The sequence below is a fragment of the Lagopus muta genome, chromosome 21 (assembly GCF_023343835.1).
Source record: "Lagopus muta isolate bLagMut1 chromosome 21, bLagMut1 primary, whole genome shotgun sequence".
NCBI lineage: Eukaryota > Metazoa > Chordata > Aves > Galliformes > Phasianidae > Lagopus > Lagopus muta.
The window spans coordinates 952,775-975,044 of NC_064453.1; the positions used below are offsets into that span (position 1 = coordinate 952,775).

Below are 22,270 nucleotides of genomic sequence, written 5' to 3' on the forward strand. Positions count from 1 at the left end.
ACTACGACCCCCGGCATGCCGCGCGGCACCACCTGCCCCGATTGGCTGTCTAGACCGGAAGCTCCCGCACTTTCCGCCCGCTTCCGCCCTAAGGTGTGGGTCAGGGCGCGGCGGGCGAAGCGGGCGGGTTTGAATCGGTGCTGCTCCCGGTGCCGGTCCGGGCGGTGCCATGGACTTCTCGGAGCTGTTCAAGCTCTCCGGGCTGCTCGGCAGGTTTTCCCCCGACGGGAAGTGCTTGGTGAGAGCGGGGCTGAGGAGCGGGACGGGGCCTTGAGGTGGAGCCGGGCGTTACCGGGCGGTGGTCGCCCGTGGGCCGCGTGGTGGCGGCCGGGAGCGGGCCTCGGTTCCTCCCGTTGGGACGGGCTCCGGGCGGTGCCGTTCCCGTGGGGGTTAACAAGGAGAGCGGCTGTGCCGCACGGCCACGGGCCTGCAGGGAGCCGTGCGGGTCGGTCGGTCCGTCCGGTTGGTTGTAACGGCGTGGGCTGCGGTCAGCACAGCGCTCAGTTACCGACGCTTAAAAGGTTAGTGGCGTTCCGACGGGACGAGGAATCGTGTTTTGGAGGAGTAGGCTTAGTCGTGCCTAGCAAGCAGCCATACAACTAATGAACTCGGGTTTGAAATGACTATAGGCCCCCCTACTGGCTTAAGCCACTGTTTGTGTTAGAGCACAGCTCGTGTGAAGCCTTTCTAAGGGTGAATGCTGCCCAGTACAGCGCTGTGGGGTGCAGCACATCGAGCTGCTCAGATCCGGGGCTGATGCACCAACCCAGCTGTGTTCCTGCTTGTGCTCAGGCTTCCTGTGTGCAGTACCGGCTGATCATTCGGGATGTGAATACCCTGCAGATCCTTCAGCTGTACACTTGCCTGGACCAGATTCAGTACATAGAATGGTCGTCTGATTCTCTTTTCATATTGTGTGCCATGTACAAGCGAGGGATTGTTCAGGTAAGGACCCAGAGTCCTCTCGTAGACTTGTGTGTGCTGTGAGTGTGAACAGAAGTCACCAGTTCAATGCTTTTGCTAAAGTAATGGAAAATGTTATTGATGATATGTAGTGCAGCATGCTATGACTTATAAAGCTGTGACCTACCTCTTAGTTTCAAAACGAACTTAGAATGAAAATACATAGTAAACTAATTTAAACCAAAGCTAGAAAGGATCTTAGAATTTTCTTATTTCAGCAGGAAACAAATACATGCAAACTTGCCAAATGGTCTAAAGCATGTTTTTCTTCTTTTTTTTTTTTTTCCCAATTGCTGGATATACTCAGTATTTGTCAAATATTTTTGCTTAGTTTGCAATTTGTATTAACACACAGAGCTGTGAGGCTTACTTTTGTAGTGGAATCCAACGCCAGTCCTTCATGGCCACGGCTTGGAGGTTTCTTGCCCTCTCTGGTCGGTGATGCAGGAGCTTTTTCTCAGCTGAAGTGTATTCTTGCAAGGAGAGGTTTTGATGAGCCGTTTGTTTGGTGCCTGCTTGTTTTCCTTCCTTCCTGATGTAGGTCTGGTCCTTGGAGCAGCCAGACTGGCACTGTAAGATAGATGAAGGGTCAGCAGGATTGGTGGCTTCATGTTGGAGTCCGGATGGTCGTCACATTCTCAATACAACGGAGTTTCATGTAAGTGTGAAGTCATGATTACTCTCCATGGTATCAGATGTTACTGTCTGCCCTTTGCCTCTTAAAATAACCTGAAGTTCTTAAAGCTGTAGTGGTGGTAAAGAACAGTTTTCCTGTATTCCCAAATGTAACCTATGTTAGTTCCAGTTCAGATGTTACTGTGTTAACGTTTTATTCTCTGGAGTTTTGGTAAGATAGAAAATGGACTCTTAACTTAAATAAAATTGTGTGCTTAACTGTAGGAATAACATTCATTTATGAAAGCAGTTTTGGTAACCAAATATGTTGGTAGTTCAGGGAGATCTACAAACATCCAGGAATGGCTTTTGAATTAAAAAAAACATAGCCTTAGGTTAACTGGGAAATGCTTACAGAAGTGCTTGATGTGACAAATGTCAGATGGCTGCTGGTAGAAGCACTTGTGAAATTTGAATTAAAAGCTGTGTAAGCAGTTAAGAGCTGTGTTCTGGAATCTGCACTAAGGTGCAGAGCCCAGATCACTCTGTGTATGCTGTACACTGAGGGACACGTTGGAAGGCATGTGGAAGTCTGACTCTCCACCTTTTTAGCTGATGATTGATGCAATTCAGTACATCGAATGGCCAGAAAATAGCTGGGAACCACATGTGAGAAATTTTTCTGTGTAATGTATCTGACTTTTTCAGAACTAGTTGGATTTTGAAATGATGCATTGTTGCCTAGAGTTTGGATGTTACACAGCAAGATTTCCATCCAAATATCAATCAGTGGGATGCAGGTGGGGGGCTTGTTATCTGTGTGCATACTGGAGTTAGTGTAAAAACTGATGCTCTCAAGGGAACCTGTGTGGAAATATGCATACAGGGTGGAATTCCCTGGCAAGGATTTTCAGTGCTGGCTGAGATAGGGATTTTCTGCCTGTCAAACAGTCTCCTTCTATTTCCCCTCAACTTCTTACATTGTGGATTTTGTGGAGTGATGAATTTAAACCTGAGTTTCTCCGGCAGCAATCACCTTGATAGTGATTAAAATAAACGTGAGTCCAGAGCTACAACTCTAAGTCATTGAAGACATGCCTGACAGTCAGGCAGGAGTGGTGTTGTCCCTGTAACCCAAACTGAAGCCTGGTGCTATGTGCTACGAATGAGTTTCTTATGGCACATTCATGTGGGGGTGGACCAGCAAGTATTTATTACCTCCCAACAGAACTTGGTTTGACCTTAAAGGATTTCATTAAGCCTTTGCCAAGTTGGCATCTGTGTTGGGATAAGTTTTCTTTCCAGCTGTAAACAGGTTGCTAAATTAGCTTTGTCAGACAGCTGCCTGGGTAATGCCGATGTCTGAGTTGTGTTTACTCTATAGCATGTAAATCCATGGTCTGCTGGGACAGGCGTTAGCAGTACTCAGGACAGAAACTGTCAAGATACTTAATATTGGTGTATTATGTGTGCTATGAACTTCAGGGATTGCCTGGGGGGGCTTCTGGTTCCCTGTCAACCAGTGCAGTTTGGCTTTGGTAGCTTGACATTTTCAAACAGCACCAACTAATCACTCATACTTGTAATTCTTCAAGTTAACATATGAGCTCCATTGTAAGCTTGCAAATTGAAGTCATTTCTACTAGAGACTTCTTTAAGCATATGGTTATACTAATTTATTTCTAGCAATCCTTGCTTATTAGTGCAACAGGGAACGTATTCATTGGGTGACTTGCAGTCAGATTTTTTTGCAGTAACATCTTTACATTTTTATGTAACATCTATAGTGAGTGCTGTTATCTTTTCTCTTTTTAATGTGACCACCAGTCACATCATGTGCAGTTTCTAACTGAAGAGGAGTGCACGAGAATTCTGACGTGTTCTGAAATCCATTTTGACTCTGTTGTCTTTTGAGATGAGCAGTGATGCTCCCAGGGTATTTAATTTCTAATGTTAGTGTAAATATGCAGATGTAGTCATCTTGCTGCAGACAATTCTGTATCACTGTGTAGGTCTTGTGAGTCCTAACATTATTACACGGGGTGCAGTAATGTAGAATGGTACAGATAACCATCTAAACCTTTACATAAACACCCCAGCAAACAGTGTGGTACATAAGGCAGAGCTCAGTGGTGTGGTCTGATGACCAGAAGCATACATGGGCTCTGTTCTTTTCCCTCACAGAAGACTGGAATCTGAGAAAGTTGGAGTATGATGTCAGTGCTGTTGATTTGTGTAGTGCCCTGGAAAGCAGTTTGTCCCATAGCTGTTGTTTGCTACTGTATTTTGTAGCAGGTGCTTCCTCTGCTGAAAACACTGCAGTGTATCTGGCACAGCAGGCTGCTTGCTGGAGGAGTCCATGTTATCAGTTTGTCCTGTCCTATCAGATGTCATTCCAGGTATCGTTCCTCTTTCCCACACAAAGTTTGGGATGACAGGCATGTAGAGTTTAAACAAGAGCTGCAGATAAAAGACACAGGGAAAGCAAATGGAACTTATTCCAGGCTTGGAAGTTTTGTGGTAGGTGGTTGGAGATCATCTGCATTGTTCTGGAGCATTTCTCTTAAGACCTGTGCTTTGGAATTTCATGTATTGTAGTTTCTTGAGTTCCACTTCAGTACTGAAGCATTAAGAAGCTTCCTTGGAGCTACAGTGGGAGAAAAAATTGTGTGTGTTTCTGTGTATATTGGAGCTAATCCTTAGTAACTGTAAATGGCTGCGTTGGTTGAAAAATGCTTTCTGTCGAGGAATGCGCTCTGAATAATCTTCTGAAATCCGGTGCTGACAGACAGTGCTATGTAAGGAGGCTTTGTGACCCAGTCAAGTCTGGGACAAAAGTTGACAGTCATTTGAGATGCAAGGTTGTTTAAAAGTGTGTTTTTATCTATTGAAAATCACCAGTCTTACACCTGCCTATAGCTGTCAACACTGGACGTAGTCCTGAACCCAGCACTGCAGACTGTTTATCACGTTACCATCTAAATGCTTTTTTTTCTCAGCTGTTTTTAGGCTATTTTAAAAATGCTTCTGCTTTTGGTTTGGATTTTTTTTTTTCCACTGCAAAACAACAGCTGAAAACTTCTCAGACACCATTATTGTTAGGATTTGGGTTTGACAACTCCAGTTAATCTAGGAACTTATGGTAAGGAAAGAGAAAGTACCCTCAAAACGGGCAGTAAGAAATGCCTGCCGTGCTCTGACCCGACCACAAGCTGTTCTGCTGTGAAAGCTGTTGTTCCTTCCCCACAAACTCTGAATAAATAGGAACAGCACAGTTTATTGTGCTTTTTCTAAAGCTTTTTTTGCTTTCTTTTTTCATCCTCTGCATTTTGTTTCTGTCTCTCAGTTATCTCTGCTAGCTGTGAAATAATCCTCCTCAGGCCAGGTTTCACTGGCAGCTTGGCTAGGGTTGTGGAATCATTTTTCAGTTCCACCTGAGAAGGTGAAGGGTCTCCCCTTTTTCCTCATGTTCAATTGTAAGCATTGTTAGCCTGTGTAAGGCAGGTCTGAGGGCCACAGACGGAGTAGACACTGTAACTTCCAGTTTAGGGAAACTTTTTTACTGAAGACTAACTGAAAAACTGAAAAGAATCTCTAAATTTAGAGATCAAAACACTTTGCTCTCATAAGTTTCTAATACCAGTCCCAGACTTTTTAGGTTGTGTTGTGTGGCTTGGACAGGAGGTTGTGATGAAGTTATAGTAGAACTCCCAGCTGAATTGTTTGAGCCTCAGGCAAGGCAGAGGTAACAGTAGGAGCTCTGCACGCCCTGAGCTGTTTCTCCCTGAGAGATTCCCCTCTTCCTGTGTGCTCCAGCAGTAAGGCTTTGCCTTTTCTAAGCCTTGGAGCCAGTCTGTTTGGTCTGCAGTAGCAGTGCGTGTGACACACAGCGGGCCAGGTGAATTGGCTGGAGCCAAGTGGTAACACAAGTGTGAACTTGGATGCCTTTGTCAGGAAAAATGACAATCCAGACCTCAGCATTCAAAGCTTGCAGCTGCTAAGCTTGTATTAAGTGGCTGTAGAATGTGTGTTGTGTGTGCTGCTTGTTTTGGTCAAGGGAGGAACAGCAGCAAGTGCATTTAACACCGCGATTAATAGGAGCGAGCAGCATATCACTATTGCAGTTGCTATAGAAGAATGTGAGTAGGCATTGTGTTGGTATTTTTAAAGTAAATCTTGCATGAGGAGCAGACTAACAATGCTGTATTTTTGTATGTCCGGAAGTGAGCAGTTGTGGTGATAAAACTTGATTAATGGTGTTCATCTTGCAGATTCCACTGGGATCCCTTAAACTTTAAGGTGGCACTACAGATGTCTAGCTGTAATTTCATAGCTGTTAAATAAAGGAAGAGAGAATAAAGGCAGCATTAAACAGTAGCCCAATTGTGCTTTTTAAAACTTTGGACTTAAGACGACTGGAATCTGATATGGTTGTTGCTCTTCCCTGTTACCTTTTAAAACAGCAGTTTTGTGTGTGGTCTTTTCAAGTCTCATAAATTTCTTCAATATGTATTAAAAATTAGTAAAATCAGCTAATGATGCTCTTTTGCTCTTCACATTTCTGGAGAGAGGCAGTGTTAGGGATCTGTAGCTTGGTTTGTACACAACATCAAAGCATGATTCATGTCAGCAGTTTAAAAAGCCTCTAAGGTCCACTGCAGTGCACAGGCTCCGGTGTTACCAGGTAAGAACAAACACACAGGATGCTTCCTTGGGGCCATTTCTCACCACTGAATTGTACCAATTGCTTCAGAGAAAGGAGAATGTTTATTGAGGACAAACACAAGAAAAAGAGCAACAGAAACTTTTCCCCATCACTGCTGGTAATTGATCTGTGTTGGATGCAGGTGGGTGATTGAATGGTAGATGGTGCTAAAGTTATATTTATGTAGTGAATCAGAACTGATGTTGTTGTTCAGTGGACTTGGGAAGGATGGTTTTGTGCCCATGGATCTTAATTGCAAAAATAGTTTTACCTGTGTCTTATCTAGAATCTCTTACCTTGGTGCAATAAAAATACAGGAAAACATGGGATGAAAAACATACCCTGGAAACATTCCTTGCTCCAGATATAAATGCAAAGGTTCACATGACATACTGATTAATGCACATATGTCTGGTGTGGCTGCCGTTGCTAAGGGAGAGTAAGTATTTGTTTTTAATTGAATAATCTGCAGATGGCAACGCAGAGCTTCCAGAATGCAGGCTGTGACCTTGACGAGCTGTGAAGGGGCTTGTTTTGCAGCTGACTGCCTTCTTTGCAGTTTTCATGTTCTGTGGGTGCACGAGGCTCCAGAAATACCACAGATATGGCTCTTAATGCCTTGCTTTTGCTTGTCTTTTAATTCTAATTCTCTCAGTTCTGAAGCGTTGCCTTCTTGTGGGTGGCTGAGGAAGGAAGAACAAAGTGCAAATCAGCATCACAGCTGAGCATGTGGTTAGGAGTTAATAAACAGATCTGGGTTTATACTCAGCTTAAGATACAGCGTTCGTGAGTTGCAGTGATTTCTCATCTCTTTCCCATGTTTTGTGATGAAATCATTTTTCCAGCTGAAAAGGATATTGGCAACATGTTATGAACACGAACCCAGCTAACACAGAGTGCATCTCCATCTTCAGTATCAGTGAAGTGCTGCTGTCCATCCTGGTGTTCTGCACCTGTACCTTTAATATTAATTAGAAATAAGTGTCCTTGCTCACTGAGGAGAGTGCAGAAAGAATTCCTTCCAGATTTTCTTACAGCTTTGTGCTATGCAGAATAACTGCAAAACTGAACTAAACCATGCACTGAATCTACTTTGCGTTGTTGATCTAGGTTTTGGGGTTGGGGGGTATGTACCAACTTTTTAATCTACAAAAACAAGCAAATACTTCCTTGTCTTTCTCAACAGCTGCGGATAACTGTGTGGTCCTTGTGTACAAAATCTGTATCTTACATCAAGTATCCCAAAGCTTGTCAGCAGGGTAAGTGTCACCAATTTCCCACAGGTATGGGATTGAACACTGATGCATTTCTCTGTGATGGGTACCTGGGTGTAGCTGTGACTGCTGCCCTCGGATCTGAGTTTTCAGCCCTTGCACAGAACTGTAACCAGTTTGTGTGCCTGTTCTGCATGGCTTTCTGTGGTGCTCCCTCTCTGATGGGTCCTGTGAGGTGTCAGATTAAGCTGAGTATGTTGGTGATGAAAAGCACAAATCTGAAGTGCCTTTCCTCATTATCTGTCACTTGAAAAGAGGGTGGCTCCCATCAGACCTGCAGTTAGCAATTTGATGCCTGAGGTTTGTGTACAAGAATACCTTGTATGAGATGATGGCAACATAGAAAATAAGAGAGGGGATGGGAACTGACACTTGGAAGTTGATGGGATGCTAGTAGCTGCATAACTAACTTGCACAGCTAAACAAAATTAACTGCTTCGTCTGCTTTTTTGGCCAATCATCAGTTACTCTGCCTTGCTCTCTGACTTAGCTTTCTGTCCCACTGGCAGGAATAGCTTTCACCAAGGATGGCCGCTATATGGCAGTAGCAGAAAGACGTGACTGCAAGGACTTTGTCAGCCTCTTTGTGTGCAGTAACTGGCAGCTGCTGAGGGTAAGAAGTGTCTGCCTTGCCCTGCTTCTGAATAGGTAACGAGCATCTGCTGCACGCTACTTTAAACACCATCGCTTTGCTACTCTGATTGTAGACTTGGCAGTGTATTTTCTAGCCAGCATCTGGCTCCTTTGCTGGCCTGCAGCATACTTCCATAGCAGAGGGCTTCGGCTGAGGAAGCTGTGTATGCTATGTGTGTAAAGAAACAACCAACAAACAACCCCTCATATGAACTGTAGTGGCAGTAAACTGTACGTTTCTGGGCTGCATATGAAAGACTGTTATATTTGTGATAGCATTTGGAAGGGTGAAACTGAGGATTACATATGTAGTGTTTGTTAGTGTTATGCTTCAAATGATGTTTTTCTCTTTTGGGGGCAGCATTTTGACACTGAAACACAAGATCTGTTTGGGATTGAGTGGGCTCCCAATGGCTGTGTTCTGGCAGTGTGGGATACATGTCTTGAGGTATGAGGGGAAAGATGAATTCAGAATTTAAGTTATTCTTTTATAGCTGCCATGTATGAAGCAATAACTAAGATAAAATGTGGTGTTGTATTTCTAAACAAATGTAAGATAAGCTGAACTCCAAAGAAACATTTCAGAATGTGACACCTGTGTAGGTAATGGGCATCCTAAGAAGTATGTCAAACTTATGTGGGTCCTTGATGATGATAAAATAGCTTATTGACATCTAACTTATATGAAAATGTATTTGTAGTTTTGATTATAAACATTGTGGAAGCTGCTAATCAGATCAATAAGGAAAGAATTATTCTGTAAGACAATGTTACTTTATGTTGCATGAGAATTTAAGTAGTGACCCAAGAAGTTAGGAATATTTAAACGTTATCTCCTGTGCAAAGTGTCTTCTGATGGCTGTGGAGTTATGGGCAATAGGACCAAACCAAATCATCAATTTGTTTCAGTACAAAATATTGCTGTACTCCCTTGATGGCAGACTGCTGTCCACATACCAGGCTTATGAATGGTCGTTAGGCATAAAATCCATTGCCTGGAGTCCCAGCAGCCAATTTTTGGCAATTGGCAGCTATGATGAAAAGGTAAGAAATGGAAAAGAGAAAATAAACCTATCTAAACCACTTGCAGAATCGTGTTGTAACCACTCTGTCTTGCAATATCCTCCTGAATTAGGTGCGTATCTTGAACCATGTAACGTGGAAAAAGATCACAGAGTTTGAACATCCAGCTACTCTTAGTAACACAAAGGCTGTAAGTATGGCTGCAAACTGCTGAATCATTATCAGCACTTGGTTGGTGTGGCTCTTTTTTCCAAAGATGTTAGTAAATCCACTTCATCCTGGAGGCTTTCTTTTTTTTCCCCTCCTAAGCTCTAAATGGTGCTTGGGGGACTTGAATATTTGAAGTTGTAAGGAAAAAATAAAGGAATCCTTTCAAACTTTCTGGGTACACTTTTGATTATCAGTGTAAGCATTAGTAGATTCTCCAAGGACTGCTGCCACGTGTCAGTGTGTCTTACTGTAGGTGGTGACTGCCCTAGAGATCTGAGGATGTGGATCACGATCCACTGATCACACCTCAGCACAACACAGCTTTTCTTAAATGAAAAATGACCTTTTATTTTCCTGTGAAGCATAGAACATGTAATGGAAGACAAACGGAAACAACTCTGCTAGCCTCTACCACACAGACAAGAATTACAGTTGGCATTTTTTATCCTGTTAGGGGATAAGAAGTTACAGGCCTGCTGTTAAAATATTTTTGCTCCTGCAGTTTTGCACTTTGTGCTTATTTATGGTAATATTAAGAATAAAGATTCTTTGTTAAACAAATGATTTTATGTTCCCATTATAATGAAAATAATTTATTGCCCTGCCAGATGTAGGTTTCAGGAATATTAAATGAGGTGGACTCATGCTTCATGGACTTCAAGATGCATTTATCTGTCAGAAGAGTTTTCTTGATCATGGTTCCAATGAGCAAATAATTCAGAATGCAGGATTCAGTATTTGCCTACTTGAAGCCCCGCTCCTTCACTGAACTGGGGATGCTGAGATGTCATACACCTGGAAATGAGGTGTATAACACTCGAGTTAGTGGGATGTGGATATTTATTAATAGCCCAAGTTCAAACTCTCCCAGGCCCTTCTTAGAACTGTCACTTGTTTCTTTGTAGATTGTGTATAAAGAAGTGGAGAAATCCCCATCTGTTGAAACAGAGAGATTTTCTTTCCCTCCGACAAGAGCATTGGCTAGTTCTGTCTTCAGCACACAAAGTAAATGTAAGCCAAGGTTTAGTAAAGTAAGACACTTGAGCTTGCCATCTGAAATCACTCTATAAATAAATGTTACGTAAATGCTAATATTGGAATGGATCCTCTGGGTGCTCTGCTCGAGTCTCCTGAGTTAACTGAAGAGCTCCAGGGCAGAAGCACCCTGCTAGAGAGGATGCTGCACTCTGAAGGCACTCTAAAGATCACTGGGCTGTTGTTACAGCTCTCTTGTACTGCTTGGGCACAGGAGAAATAGCAGTATAGAAATGCAGATGCATCTCCAAGTGGCTTAGAATACTAATACTATCTGAATACTGCATTTCTTATGATTTGCAGAAACCCATGCAATGTTGTCTCATGCCTTGGAGTTGCTTTAACTGCAGCACCTGATTAACAATTAAGAATCTTACAGCATGTGGCAGTTCCAGTGGTTTATAAAATAACATCAGGAGGTGTTAGCCTTGCTGTTTGTTTTAGAAGGGACTCTGAAATACTGAACTAATGGAAGACAATGTATGATTAGTATTTTTCTGCTGTTCTTACTTTTTGGTACTGTAGCAGTATCCACCTTTGCCTTGCATTGGTATTGGTTTATATTGCTGGTATATATTGGTTTATATATGCTGGTATTGGTCTATATGGTATTGGTTGGAATAAAAGTTAAAAGATGGTGGAAAACTTGATCTTACCTATTTTTCATAGTTTAATCTCAGATGTGGGGTTTCCAGTCCTTTGAAGTTTTTGTAGGAGAGAAGAACAGAAAGCTATTCATAGAAAGATGTTAAAATAAAAAAAAAGCACTATTAGTTTCTAATAGGAGCATCTTGCAGGAGAGTAAATCACTGTCCTGTTTTTAGCAGCTGGAGTTGAATGCTTTGTCCATTCAGGCTCGCTTAGTAGGATACTTTTCTTTCAATTCCAGATGACATTTCCCAGGTGCCAGTCTCTTTCCAGTACGTCAAACCAGTTGCTGATAGGGCTAATCCCAAAATGGGGATTGGGATGTTGGCATTCAGTCCTGATAACTGTTTCCTGGCAACCAAAAATGGTAAGTTCCTACTGTCCTCTGTTAAAGGAGAAACCTTTTTGTTATATGTGCTTTACCTTGAGCTTGCCTTTATACTAAATAACCTGCTCTTTATGCTTCACATGTATATGAAGCCACTGGATTGGAAAAGGAAGTGCTCAGTTCCTTCCTGCTCCGCTTTCAGTGTGCCTTGGAAGGCAGAGCTCTTCACAGCCTGTTGTGGGGCTTCTGATTGACACGTGATCATGGCATTGACACTCAGGTTTTCCCTTTGACAGGCCTGAGGGCTGTTTATGTCAGGATGCAAAAGCTGTGGTTTGGAGGCTGAGCCCATTAACAGCAGCATGGCTGAACAGCTCAGTAAGAAACAGCGGCATGGCTGGAAGACAAACTGAGTACTTCTAAAAAGGCTGTGAGGCCTGTTTTTCCTTTGGGTATTCAAATGATTTCCCCTTTCTTTCTGTCAGATAACATTCCTAATGCTGTCTGGATCTGGGACATTCAGAAACTGAAACTGTTTGTAGTGTTGGAGCAGCTGTGTGCCATCCAGTCCTTCCAGTGGGACCCACGGCAGCCCCGACTTGCTTTATGTACAGGAAATAGCAAAGTCTACCTGTGGTCCCCAGCTGGATGTGTGTCAGTACAAGTGCCAACCGAAGGTAAAGAAGGTACAGTGCCCTCTGCAAGCTGCCGTGAGCTTTTTATTTCCACTTACAATAATGCTGGGGCCAAATTAAGTAAAGGTTTAGCTTTGGCTTATGGCCCCTTGAAAACAGGTCTTTCAGTCTTTCAGAAAAAGACTGCAGATTATTTGTGCTGGTCTCCACTGCACAGTAACAAAATCAGACGCCCTGTTTAAAGCTTCTAAGGTGGGAGGGATGGTTGTTTTGCAGTGCATGTGGCTTTTTACCTAGGAAAAGGGGACTGGAATAAGGAGGTGCTTCTTGCTGTTCCTGCAGGTGACTTCCAGATTGTTTCTCTCTGCTGGCATCCTAGTGGAGATTCCATGGCACTTCTGAGTAAGGATAACTTGTGTGTGTGTTACTTAGGAAGAGAAGAAGTGAAATAACTCTCAGTTGCATTGAAATGCTCACAAATCTGAGGAAGAATGAGGAAAGGGGTCAAACCCCAATCTGAAGTGTTTTATTTATAAGTTATTTATTTGAAGGAGCTTAATCAAACTCCAATCCATAAGGTGCTGTGAGTGTTTCTGAATGATGTTGCATCTAAAGTGTGGAAAACAAAGTCTGGATTTTTAAGAAGACTTCAGTTTTGATGTAATTGAACTTTCTTGCTAATTCTGTGAACTATGGAGTGTTTTTTTTTCTAACACTGTAGCTGAATGTACATAATGTATAGATATTATTTAACTTTGATAATTTCCAATAAATATTTTGATAATTACAGACTTAATATGATTCTAACTAAAAAAATGCCATTAATTCGACAGCCTGAGTCTCTGCAAAATGAATGAAGAATAAGTTGGGGACATCTAACTTTACTGAAAGGTAACAGTGAAGCAGATACCTTAGAGAATGCATTGAGAGGTGCGTGCAACTTGTTGCATTCCACTGTCATTTCAGCTTTGTGTGAGTTTCAGAAACACAAATCAAGCTCAAAAAAGAAAAAGCTGCTGCAGCACAGTATTTATTCAGCATTGCAGCTGTGCAGACAAGTATTCCCATAAAACCATGTTTATAGAAGATCACAGACAATGACAAAGCTTGTTGCAGTAACCCTGTGAGCACTTGTGGTTATAGCATCTCTCCCCTGCTTCTGAAATTCAGTACCAGAGGCTTGGATGAGGTTAAATATAAGAATGTATAAATCCAGATTGACATACAGTGCTTAAAGTTCTGTCTGTCTCTGTTAGGAGGCCTCGTGCTGCTGCTGTGCCAAACTAGAGTGGATGTAAGAAAATTGCTATGAATATAAATGTGACCAAAGTAGGGTTACTACAGGTAGCAGCTCTGAAGGCAAGCGTTTGCAATGCTTTTGGCAATTCTCTCAGTCTTTGTGGTTACAGCAAAAGGTGGTACGAAATGGCAAGTCAGATTCAGTTGAGGAAGGAGCTACTTTTACAAAAAGCAATGATATATATTCATATTCAGCCATGTGCCTGCTGACAAAGAAATAGGTCACGTTCCCTGCTTCTGAGCACATGTAGCAGTACAGCTGTAACAGTTGCTGGCTCTCTTGCTAAAGGATGCCTGTTATGAGTCCTGAAAGCTGTGTGTCAGTCATCAGTAAGCTAAGATCTCTGTAACTGGGAGACACTGGAACCTCTTTAAGCAATACAGGTCAGTCCCCAGCACAGCACGTGATTTGGGGTACAACTGTCCTGTGGCACAGGACCTTGGGCACTGTTTGCAGCAGGTTCTGATTGCACAGATTAACAGGGAAGAATGTGCAGTTAGAAATGGAAGAGAAAACAGCACTGCTTGCTGGCCCTGTGTAAGGGCTGTTAGTTAGCTACACAATACAGGCATGACACCAATGTGTCTGCTTCAGCTCACTCTGCACCGTGCATCCTCCTCTCTGTAACAACCAGGGCCTCCTGTGAACTGCTGGTTCTGCACCCACCCCCCTTCCTTCCTGTAATGTCTTTGCTTTACTTACCAAATATTCTGCCAGGCAGGGTTCTCCCCAGGAGCCTAACATAAAATCACTTTCCCTTTAAAAAGACCAAATGCTGTGCATTTTAAAACCCAATTTTGCCTCTTGTCATGGAGTAGCCAAGCTTGGCCTCGTTGTTGATGAAAGACATCAATCCCACATAAGTCTCAATCAGAAGAGGCCGCTCCAGCACCAGGACCCCGTTGGCCCTTCCTGGCAGTGGCCATTCCTTGTGAGCTTTCTTCACGGCCTGGATGAGCTGAGTTTTAAAGTTTTCCAACTGAAAGATTAAAAAAAATAATAATAAATCACTGTGATGTTTTCCCCATTGTTTTACAAATCCCTCTGCTTTCATAGGGAAGGCTGCTAAAAGTGTAAAGGGTCAACACTAAAGCTCTCGTTGCTGTGAATCTCACATTCCACAATAAACTTTACGTTCTGATAATTATGACTAATGTCATATAGCACTGTTTACAAGCAAACGTTGGCTAGATATGTAAATAAGCTATCAGTAGCCATCTTATTCTTCTGCTGTTCTCCTGCATTAACACTAGTGAGTTAAACTGCTGTAATGTTCTATTGCAAAGTGTAAATCTGAGGAGAGCAACCACTGAAAGAAAAAAGAGAGCTACCAAGTGAAGGTTTGCATTAGCAATGATGTTATGTGTTTAATTAACTGGTGGAAGTGCCAGACAAAAGTCAGCCCTTTGCCTGCCAGGTAAATGAAAGCAGGAATAACATCAAGATCCATTTTCTTTTGGGTTTTACAGGACTCTGCACTTCCAGAAGGTTTAGCTTCCACTCTGAGTAAACCAGCTGGCAAAAACTGCTTCAGCTGCCCTTCAGAGCTGAGATGCAGAGAACAGGAAGATGCAGCTGTGTGTTGGATTTAACTGCTCCTGTTTGATTTACCCACTCTATGCAGTACCCAGCCTGCAATAGCAAAGGCCATCTAGAATTCTAGACCAGCAGAGCTGATTCCCTTACCAGGCAGAGAGATGCAACCTTCTCGTCAGCATCTGCCATCGGGTGCTCAGTGAAGGTGGCGTAGGGGACGTTGGTGGACCAAGGGTTCCATCTGTTGATGAAGGATGCACGGCTCCTCTTGTCCCACTGGATGCGGATACCAACTCCTTCTCTCCTGGTGTTGAAGACAGCAGGGTTAATATGGGATGGCCTCCATTAGAGATCTGGAAAAGGCCTCCTTAAAGCCAGGAACTGTGGTGCTGGTTTGTAGCTGTTCAAGACAGCAAGCTCCTTTATCACTGATGGAATTTGAATAAACAAAGTTGGCGACCAGCAGCAATAGGAAGAGCTCATGGTTTGTCCCAGGGCAAAGGCTGCCAGCTCAAGCTGTGTGCACTGACAGCCACGGGACTGAACTGGGACTGCATCAACTTACTTGTTCAGAGATTTGGGTGGGAACTCAAACTCTCCTACAGAGATGGTGTCAATGGCATTGAGCGCAATCCTGGTGACGTGCTGGCACTGCAGGCCCACAAAGTCGTATTTGCAGATCAGAAGGGACCGGTCGGTGATGAGCACGAGGCGCTCCTTCTCGTTGTTCCAGTGGTCGATTCTGGTAAGAAATGGAACGTGGAGCTTTAGCTGGCTGGAAACATGTAACAGCTTGTCTGATACAAGGGCTGCGATGGAGAGCAGAGCCAAGTGTCGGCACTGCTGTGTTTTCCATCATAGCCTTCGCTTCCCACCACCAGGCCTGAGAAGAGGTTGAACATCCCGGCTCAGAAATGGCACAACATAGAAAACATAATTGCCAGTAAATTATTAACTGCATCTGAGCACGCAGAAGAGAGCAGCGCCTTCCTCCAGCGCTACAGCCGCGGCTGCCCCGCGCTACTCACTCGGTCAGCAGCCACACGCTCTCCACGTCGCCGTCCTCCGTGGGCATCACGACGGCGCGGATCTCGCTGACCGCCTGCTCGATGGTGCCGGGCTGCGGGGGGGCGAGAAAGCGAGAGGTGAGAGGAGAGCGGGGCGAACGGGCCGGAGGCGAGGCGGGCCGGGCCGGGCCGTACCCGGAACACGAAGTATTCCTTCAGGCGGCCCGCGCGGCTCGCGGTGCGCACGTTCAGCGGGCGCAGCTTCTGCCGCGGGGGGGCGGCGGAGAAAGGCGGCTCGGGACCCCCCGGCACCAGCAGCGCCGCCGCCCCCCCCGCCCCCGCCGCCCCCCCCGCCCCCGCCGCCTCCTCGTCCTCCGGGCCGCCCTCCTCCGGATCGCGGAGCTGCAGCATCGCGCCGAGAAGGGCCGGGCTGCGCCGAACGGAGCTCCGCCGCCTTCCGGGGCGGGCAGCGGGAGGGGCCGAGCCGCGCTGCACCGCCCCGCGTCGGGGAGGGGATCGGAGAGCGCGGCGGGGTTCGACGGAGCGGGCGGGCGCGTGGCTTCGTGCAGCTCGCGGTTTGCAGGGTCCGGAGCTGCCGCTGCAGCGGCGCTGAGTTCGGGCTCCCGCCTCCCGTGCGGATCCCATCGTGTGCAGAAAGCCGCTCAAAGCGCAGCCGCTGCCGGCACCGCTCTACTCCTGCCGTCCGTCGGGATCGGTGCCCGCACGAGCTCCCTCGTGCCTGACCGAAGGGCTCGCGTGGCTGCGATGCTTCCCACGTGCAGCTCAGTGTGCTGAAGGCCGCCTCACCTCGCGCCTCACGGCCGTCCTCTCTCCCCATTCACGTTCTCCCTGCTGCTCCCTGTCCCGTCCTGCTGTCCCGGCTTGCAGCTCGCTGTGCTCCTTTGGGGACCTGATGGTCTTAGAGGTCTTCTGCAGCTTTAATGATTCCATGGACTCTGATGGAGCTGGGAAAGCTCAGCTCAGGCAGAACTCCATCAGCTCCTCCGGGGGTGCTTTTCCCTGCAGAACGAGTGCTGTGGTAGGAGAAGGCCGGCAGCATTCCCATCCTATTCCCCAGCTCCTCCAGAACTGCTCATTTTGCACTGTGGTTCTGCACCTTCTCCCCAGCTTTACAGAGTCTCCTTGGGCAGAGGTGGATTGTTTTCTGTTACATTTCATTGGAAGACCAAATCTCAGTGAGATCCCTCCTGGTGTGTTGGAAAGGGGTGTTTGGGAGCTGACTTTGGGCACTGCATAAGAACTCTTTCTTGGGGGTGAAAAAAAGCCAATGTTGTTTTTGCTGCTGTTCTGCAGGTCTTCCCCCTCCTCTGGTGTGGCTGGGGCACAACTGTGGGAGGGATTTCTGCCCCTCAACACAGAGAGAAAGGAGCAAGCATTGAGTGTGAGGCGCTGACCTGGGGGGAAGCAGCTCAGCCCCCCCCAACCTCATGGGGCTGCACAGTGGGACAGGACCCAGCTCTGTGAAACCACTACAGGTTCACATCATGTCAGGAAGCAGCTGCCAGGAGGAGAAGTCACTGTTATTCCCTGCAGCACCAGAAGCCAGGTTTGCTGTTGGCTCCCACCCAGCGCTGACACGTGCTGTGACAGCTTCCCATGGACTGCACTGAGCTGAGGAAGCAGCCAGGGGGGTGGATGTGCTCCATTTGTGACCCCCAGCAGTAAGGCTGCAGAGGTACTGCCATGGAGGCTCCCATGCTGGTGCTCATCCTTGCACTGTGGATCTCTTCCCTTGCTGCTGGCACTGAGCTGCAGCCCCACATGTGAGTAGCAGAAGGCATCTGGTGCTGTCCTGGGGTTGGGGGGCTGCATTTCAGAGCTGAGGGTGCAAGGTGGTGAGGGGTTGTGCTGTGCTTCTGCTTTTTAATGTATTCCAAAAGCACAGAGAGGTAAAGGGAAACTCGAACATCTGCACAGTCTTTGCTTGCGGGAGGCAATGCTCTGTTCTGAATGGGAGGGAATGCAGTCAGGTCGTCCTCTGCTCATGGCCCAAGTGTAGGAACTTAGGGGAGAGGGGTGTCCACAACTGGACCTCTGCTTAATGTAGCCTTCGTTATTCTCTTCCTTCATTTCACAGCTCATTCCTGTTATACTACGGAACAAAAGTTTTGTGTGTCGCCTTTTCAGAGATCTCACAAGTTCATTTTGTACACGTGTGTGTGTGTGTATGTATATAAATACCAACCAGCAGTAGCAAACCCAGCTAATGATGCTCTTCTGCTATTTTGAGCACAAGAGGCAGTGATTGTGCAAACAGTTCAACTCCGAGCTGTGCTTTGCATTGCACTTTGCACACCTGCTTCCCGTTGTTTCTTTCTTTTCCTCCTTTTGCTGTTATTCCAGGGGCAGGGCAGCCCTTCCTTTCCAATTAAGCATTACAGTTTGCTGTTAATCATTTGGCTGCTTTGGAAAACTTCCTTGGAGTGCAGAAGCCCAGCTGCAATATCCACAGCTCCTCCTGCCCCCCACCTGCTTTTTGGCCCCACCAAGCGGTTGCAAGCCTGTATGGAATAGCAGCAATAATTCCAACGAAGCATCTTTGGCCAGAGGCAGCTTTTCAGTCTCAAGTTTAGGAATTCTTCCTGTCGTGTAATTGCTGTAATTACTGCCGTGATGATATCTGTGTCGTGGTAATAAGGGAGCAAACAGAGTCTGTCCTTTAAGAGGACATCAAAGGCTCTGCTCACACCTGCCCCCTCGGCCCTTTAGTTGTGACACTAAATCCCACTGCTTCTCCACCACAGTTCCCCCCTCCAGGATTTGCTGACAGCTTGTAGAGAAATTGGGATCTGCTTTTGCATCTCTCTGCTGTGCCTCCATCTGCTGATTGGCACAGAGGGATGCTGAGGGTTTCCTTCGTGGGGAGCAATGGCTCACCCTTGCTTTGCTCTGTTTGCAGAAACGTGCACACAGAACCAAACAGGCAGAGTTGGGATAAATATTTTCACTGGCCATGCCAGATATTTGTTGTTGTTTGTCTGCTTTTGCTGTGCTGGAGCAGTTTTCATGTTCTGCCAGCGAAGCTTCAGAAGTTCAATCTTCATGCTGATGTTTGTGCAAGCACAGCAGGGAAAAAAAGCACGGCTTGTATTTATTTGTGCTCCGGATCCATCCCAGCAGCGGAGAGCATCCTCAGCCCCATTGCACCGCTCCAAGGAACCCCATAACAGTGGGGTGAGGAGGAAAAAAGGTCAGATTTACTGCCCATTGCTGTTTGCTGTTACAGGACCACGTCCCACGCCGGGTACGGACAGCTGAACCGCCTGCAGCGCCGCGCCGCACACCGCTGCTGTGCCTACTGGGCTCAGCGCCCAGGGCACCCTGCCTGCCTGCTCTGTAAGTACTGCATGGCTGCTGCTGCGTCCTGCTGCCAAGTGCTATTGAGAACTTAAAGTCAAGCACAGAGCAGTGCTGCTGCTGGGAGTTCCGGATTGCTCCATGCAAACCCTGAGTTTGCATCGCGTCTCCTTGCCCAGCCCTGCAGTGCTGTCTGTGATGGATGGTGCTGCAGGGCTCGGTGCTCAGCCTTCGCTCTCACTCTCTGTGTTTTGGCCCTCAGCAGCCGATTTTGGTGCTGCAGTGCTGTGAGCAAAACGATGGCACAAATGAGGTCTGAAGCTAAGACCCTGAGCCTGGGATGTGTGCATTCAGTGGGTGGATTTCCTGCTCCTTTGTGCTTGCTGTAGTGTAATCCTCTGCAAAGCAGGCAGAAGTGCTTGCTTCCCAGCTGTGTGGGTTAGAGCGTATTCAGATTGCTCAGGTCAGGCTGTGGATATCTGTATATATGGCAGGGAATTGCAGTGGCATTGCCCTCAATCCCTTTTCCAATGGCACATCCATGCTGTGATGCCCCAGTGGGACCAATGTCCCCTGCCAAGCCATGGGGAAGCCATGGTGGTGCTCAGGTCCTGTGGGTGGCCAAGGCTGGGAGGTCATGGGCTGATCAAGGATGTGGTTCTGTGCAGGAAGATCCTCATCCCAGAGCAGTGTGGGGTGGAATGGCTTCTCCTGCTGGTGGCTCTGGACATGGAGAAGGTGTAGGAAGGACGGGTGGAGGAAATGAATCATTGAGTGCTGGGGGAATGGAGGAATGCATGCAGAGTGTTGGCACATCAGAGGATTTCGTTTTGTGCTCATTGAGAGTCAGCCCAATGCAGGCAGTGTGGCTGTGCCAAGGGATGTCTGCAGGATCTGTGGCCTCAGGTGAGTATCCGAGCTTCAATTCTGCCTTTGTTTTACCAAATCTTTGGGAAATATAACATATTTTCCACATTTAATGAGTTTTAAGAAATGTGTCTCCCTGGAAAAATCACAGCCTTGCTTGTGGCCCTATTGAGGTGCTTTGATTTCAGAAGCCTAATTGAGCGTTCAGTCTCTGTGTGTTCATTTTGCACTTCACTGGGTGAGAATAGAGAAGTGGGGCTGCTCAGCCTTCCTTGCAGTTTAGCTCCATTTCACTCTCTGGTCCACACAGAAGGTGACACATATTTGGATGATCCCAGAGATGCAGCTTTGTCTGCTTTTGGTTTTTCCCTTACAGATGCCTCCAGTTCCCAAACAAACAACCCATCCTCCATCAGTGGAGGTGTGCACCAACCCTGCATTCAGCTCAAGGGATTTCCAGCCCAGCCAGAACCCAGCACCGATTTGGGATGGCATTGAGATGCTGAGCTGAACCTTCCATGGTTCTGCAGTCCATGAGGCCAATTTAAAATCTGTTTCTGAGATTAAATAGCAGCAATTATTCCTCAGCTGCCAGTTCACTGGACAGATTCCACCATTAATAACAGCCAGGCTCAATGAAGCAGAGCATTTCTCCTCCAGCAGCCAAGGAGTCGGGACGCTGCTGTTTGCAAGCAGGTTTGGGGGCAGATTTGTTGTTTTTCCTTTGGCAAGCCCCACAGATAAATCAGGGTGGCTGCAGCCAGCAAAGAGGTTTGTTACTATCACTTGTGGAGCATCCAGCCATGTGCTGGTTGGGCAGAGCATCCTGTGTAGAACATCCAGCCGTACAAGGAATGAAGAACCCAGCCTTCCCTGGCTGTCCTGAGCTGAGATGTTCCATTTTTGTGGTTGTTTCCTCCCACCTGTGCTTAATTTTGTGGGACTTCTGTTTCTTGTTGTTAAACCTGTGCACACAGATGCGTGTGCAGTGTGTAGTTGTGCACACGTTGCTTTTTGCATAATTTAGTGTTTGTGGGGCCTCTGTACCCCCCTTTACATTCCCACTGGCTGCAAGGACACCTGTTAGACCCTCAGTCTTCATAAACCAGCCAAAAAACTGCCCCCAATGCCAACAGGTGTTTCTAGTTTGGTGTGTGTGAGTGCATATTAACCTCCTTTCTGTCCCCCCAGCCTCGCCAAATAAAATCCCAGCTACTTCTGAAATTCCTCCGCTCAGCACTGGAGCAGCAGGCAGCCCTGCTGCAGGTGCCAAGAAACCCATGCATGTTACAATAGGGAATTTGGGTTTTTTTTGGGTGAGATTTAAATGGCTTGATTAAATGTGAGTGGAGCTCCAAACCCACTCTTGGCTCCCGTGTTCCAGAGCTGTTCTGAGTCATTGGTGATGGAGGTCAGAGCTGCTGTTCCGTGGCCTTAATCTGATTGCCTGAGATCAAAGGGCCCTGTGGTGCTGTGTGTGCTCATAAGGGAGCGGTGGGACGCTGGGTTCCCTCGCTGTGCCAGCAATGCAGTGTGCAGGGGATGGAGGGGGAGGTGGGTCTCAGGAGCCCAGGGGATGCTGTGCCTTCCCTTGCACACCGCTGTGCCTGTGAGCACGTTGCATTGCAGGGCAGCAGAAGCTGCTGGGCGCCAGATGCGTGCAATCTGGGGATCCCTCTTTTCACCTTAGGCTTTTTAATTGAAACCTGTGGATATAGTAAGGAACAAGCAGCCATGAGCCCTTGGTTAGAGATAAAGGAAGCGTGGATAAACGTCTTTTGTGGCCTGGCAACGAACTTGCTGAGGACAACACAAAACGTGCTCATTAAACATCCTCTAACCAGCATTGCTTTTTGTTTTCAGCAGCGCTGCGGTGCTTCATCCCACCATTATTAATTGCCTAACACCAAGGATGGCACAAATGGGCTGTAATTTGTTATTGTAACTTCTTCCCGTGCCTTTCTGTGGGTTTTTGCTCTTGACACCTATTATCCATCTGGGAACAGAAGTGGCTTTTGTCATGAAGTCTAAATAATGAGATCAGTAATCAGCAGTCGTACAGAGACAATCTTGTACTACAAACACTTCTGCAGCTCTTGAGAGCCCTACAAAGAGCTTCCCCCCCCTCAGACACTTTGTAGTATTGACCTTAATTATACTGAGACAAAGAGAT

At 46.4% G+C, this 22,270-nt stretch overlaps 3 protein-coding genes across 12 annotated transcripts in view; 2 read left to right on the top strand and 1 right to left on the bottom strand.

The window, feature by feature from the left end:
* Window positions 1–65: 65 nt before the first annotated feature.
* WRAP73 (WD repeat containing, antisense to TP73) lies at window positions 66–12,968 on the top strand. 2 transcript variants are annotated; one of them, XM_048967923.1, is made up of 12 exons: window positions 66–238; window positions 793–945; window positions 1,505–1,621; window positions 7,470–7,542; window positions 8,067–8,170; window positions 8,552–8,638; window positions 9,100–9,234; window positions 9,326–9,403; window positions 10,329–10,434; window positions 11,348–11,473; window positions 11,920–12,120; window positions 12,412–12,968. In XM_048967923.1, exons 1-12 carry the CDS (start codon window positions 170–172, stop codon window positions 12,519–12,521), a joined length of 1,359 nt encoding a protein of 452 aa, XP_048823880.1. In that variant the 5' UTR covers window positions 66–169; the 3' UTR covers window positions 12,522–12,968. The 2 variants fall into 2 exon arrangements, with proteins under 2 accessions (XP_048823880.1, XP_048823881.1); XM_048967924.1 differs by having other exon boundaries at window positions 67–238; window positions 11,920–12,111.
* A 113-nt stretch (window positions 12,969–13,081) lies between these two features.
* Window positions 13,082–16,338, bottom strand: TPRG1L (tumor protein p63 regulated 1 like). Its single transcript, XM_048967927.1, is given in 8 exon segments — window positions 13,082–13,948; window positions 13,950–14,083; window positions 14,086–14,156; window positions 14,159–14,348; window positions 15,056–15,209; window positions 15,471–15,647; window positions 15,934–16,025; window positions 16,108–16,338. Coding segments are annotated over 8 exon segments (1,062 nt in total). The 5' UTR covers window positions 16,324–16,338; the 3' UTR covers window positions 13,082–13,920.
* Window positions 15,945–22,270, top strand: part of MEGF6 (multiple EGF like domains 6) — a 35,331-nt gene continuing 29,005 nt past the window's right edge. For 4 of the 9 annotated variants that reach the window (XM_048967888.1, XM_048967889.1, XM_048967890.1 and 1 more), the window contains exons 1-2: window positions 19,083–19,269; window positions 19,899–20,136. In XM_048967888.1, the coding sequence (XP_048823845.1) occupies window positions 19,932–20,136 (205 nt within the window). In that variant the 5' untranslated portion in view covers window positions 19,083–19,269; window positions 19,899–19,931. Of the gene's footprint in view, window positions 16,051–17,226; window positions 17,697–19,081; window positions 19,270–19,898; window positions 20,137–22,270 lie in introns of those variants that run through there. The other 5 variants (XM_048967880.1, XM_048967885.1, XM_048967881.1 and 2 more) reach the window with 4 other exon arrangements.

What these genes read in the sequence shown, in the direction of transcription:
- WRAP73 (XM_048967923.1), top strand. Translation starts at nt 170, where the DNA reads ATGGACTTCTCGGAGCTGTTCAAGCTCTCCGGGCTGCTCGGCAGGTTT. An exon ending in TCAATACAACGGAGTTTCAT is followed by an intron (nt 1,622 to 7,469) that starts GTAAGTGTGAAG and finishes CTTTCTCAACAG; the next exon opens with CTGCGGATAACTGTGTGGTC. An exon ending in CTCTTAGTAACACAAAGGCT is followed by an intron (nt 9,404 to 10,328) that starts GTAAGTATGGCT and finishes GTTTCTTTGTAG; the next exon opens with ATTGTGTATAAAGAAGTGGA.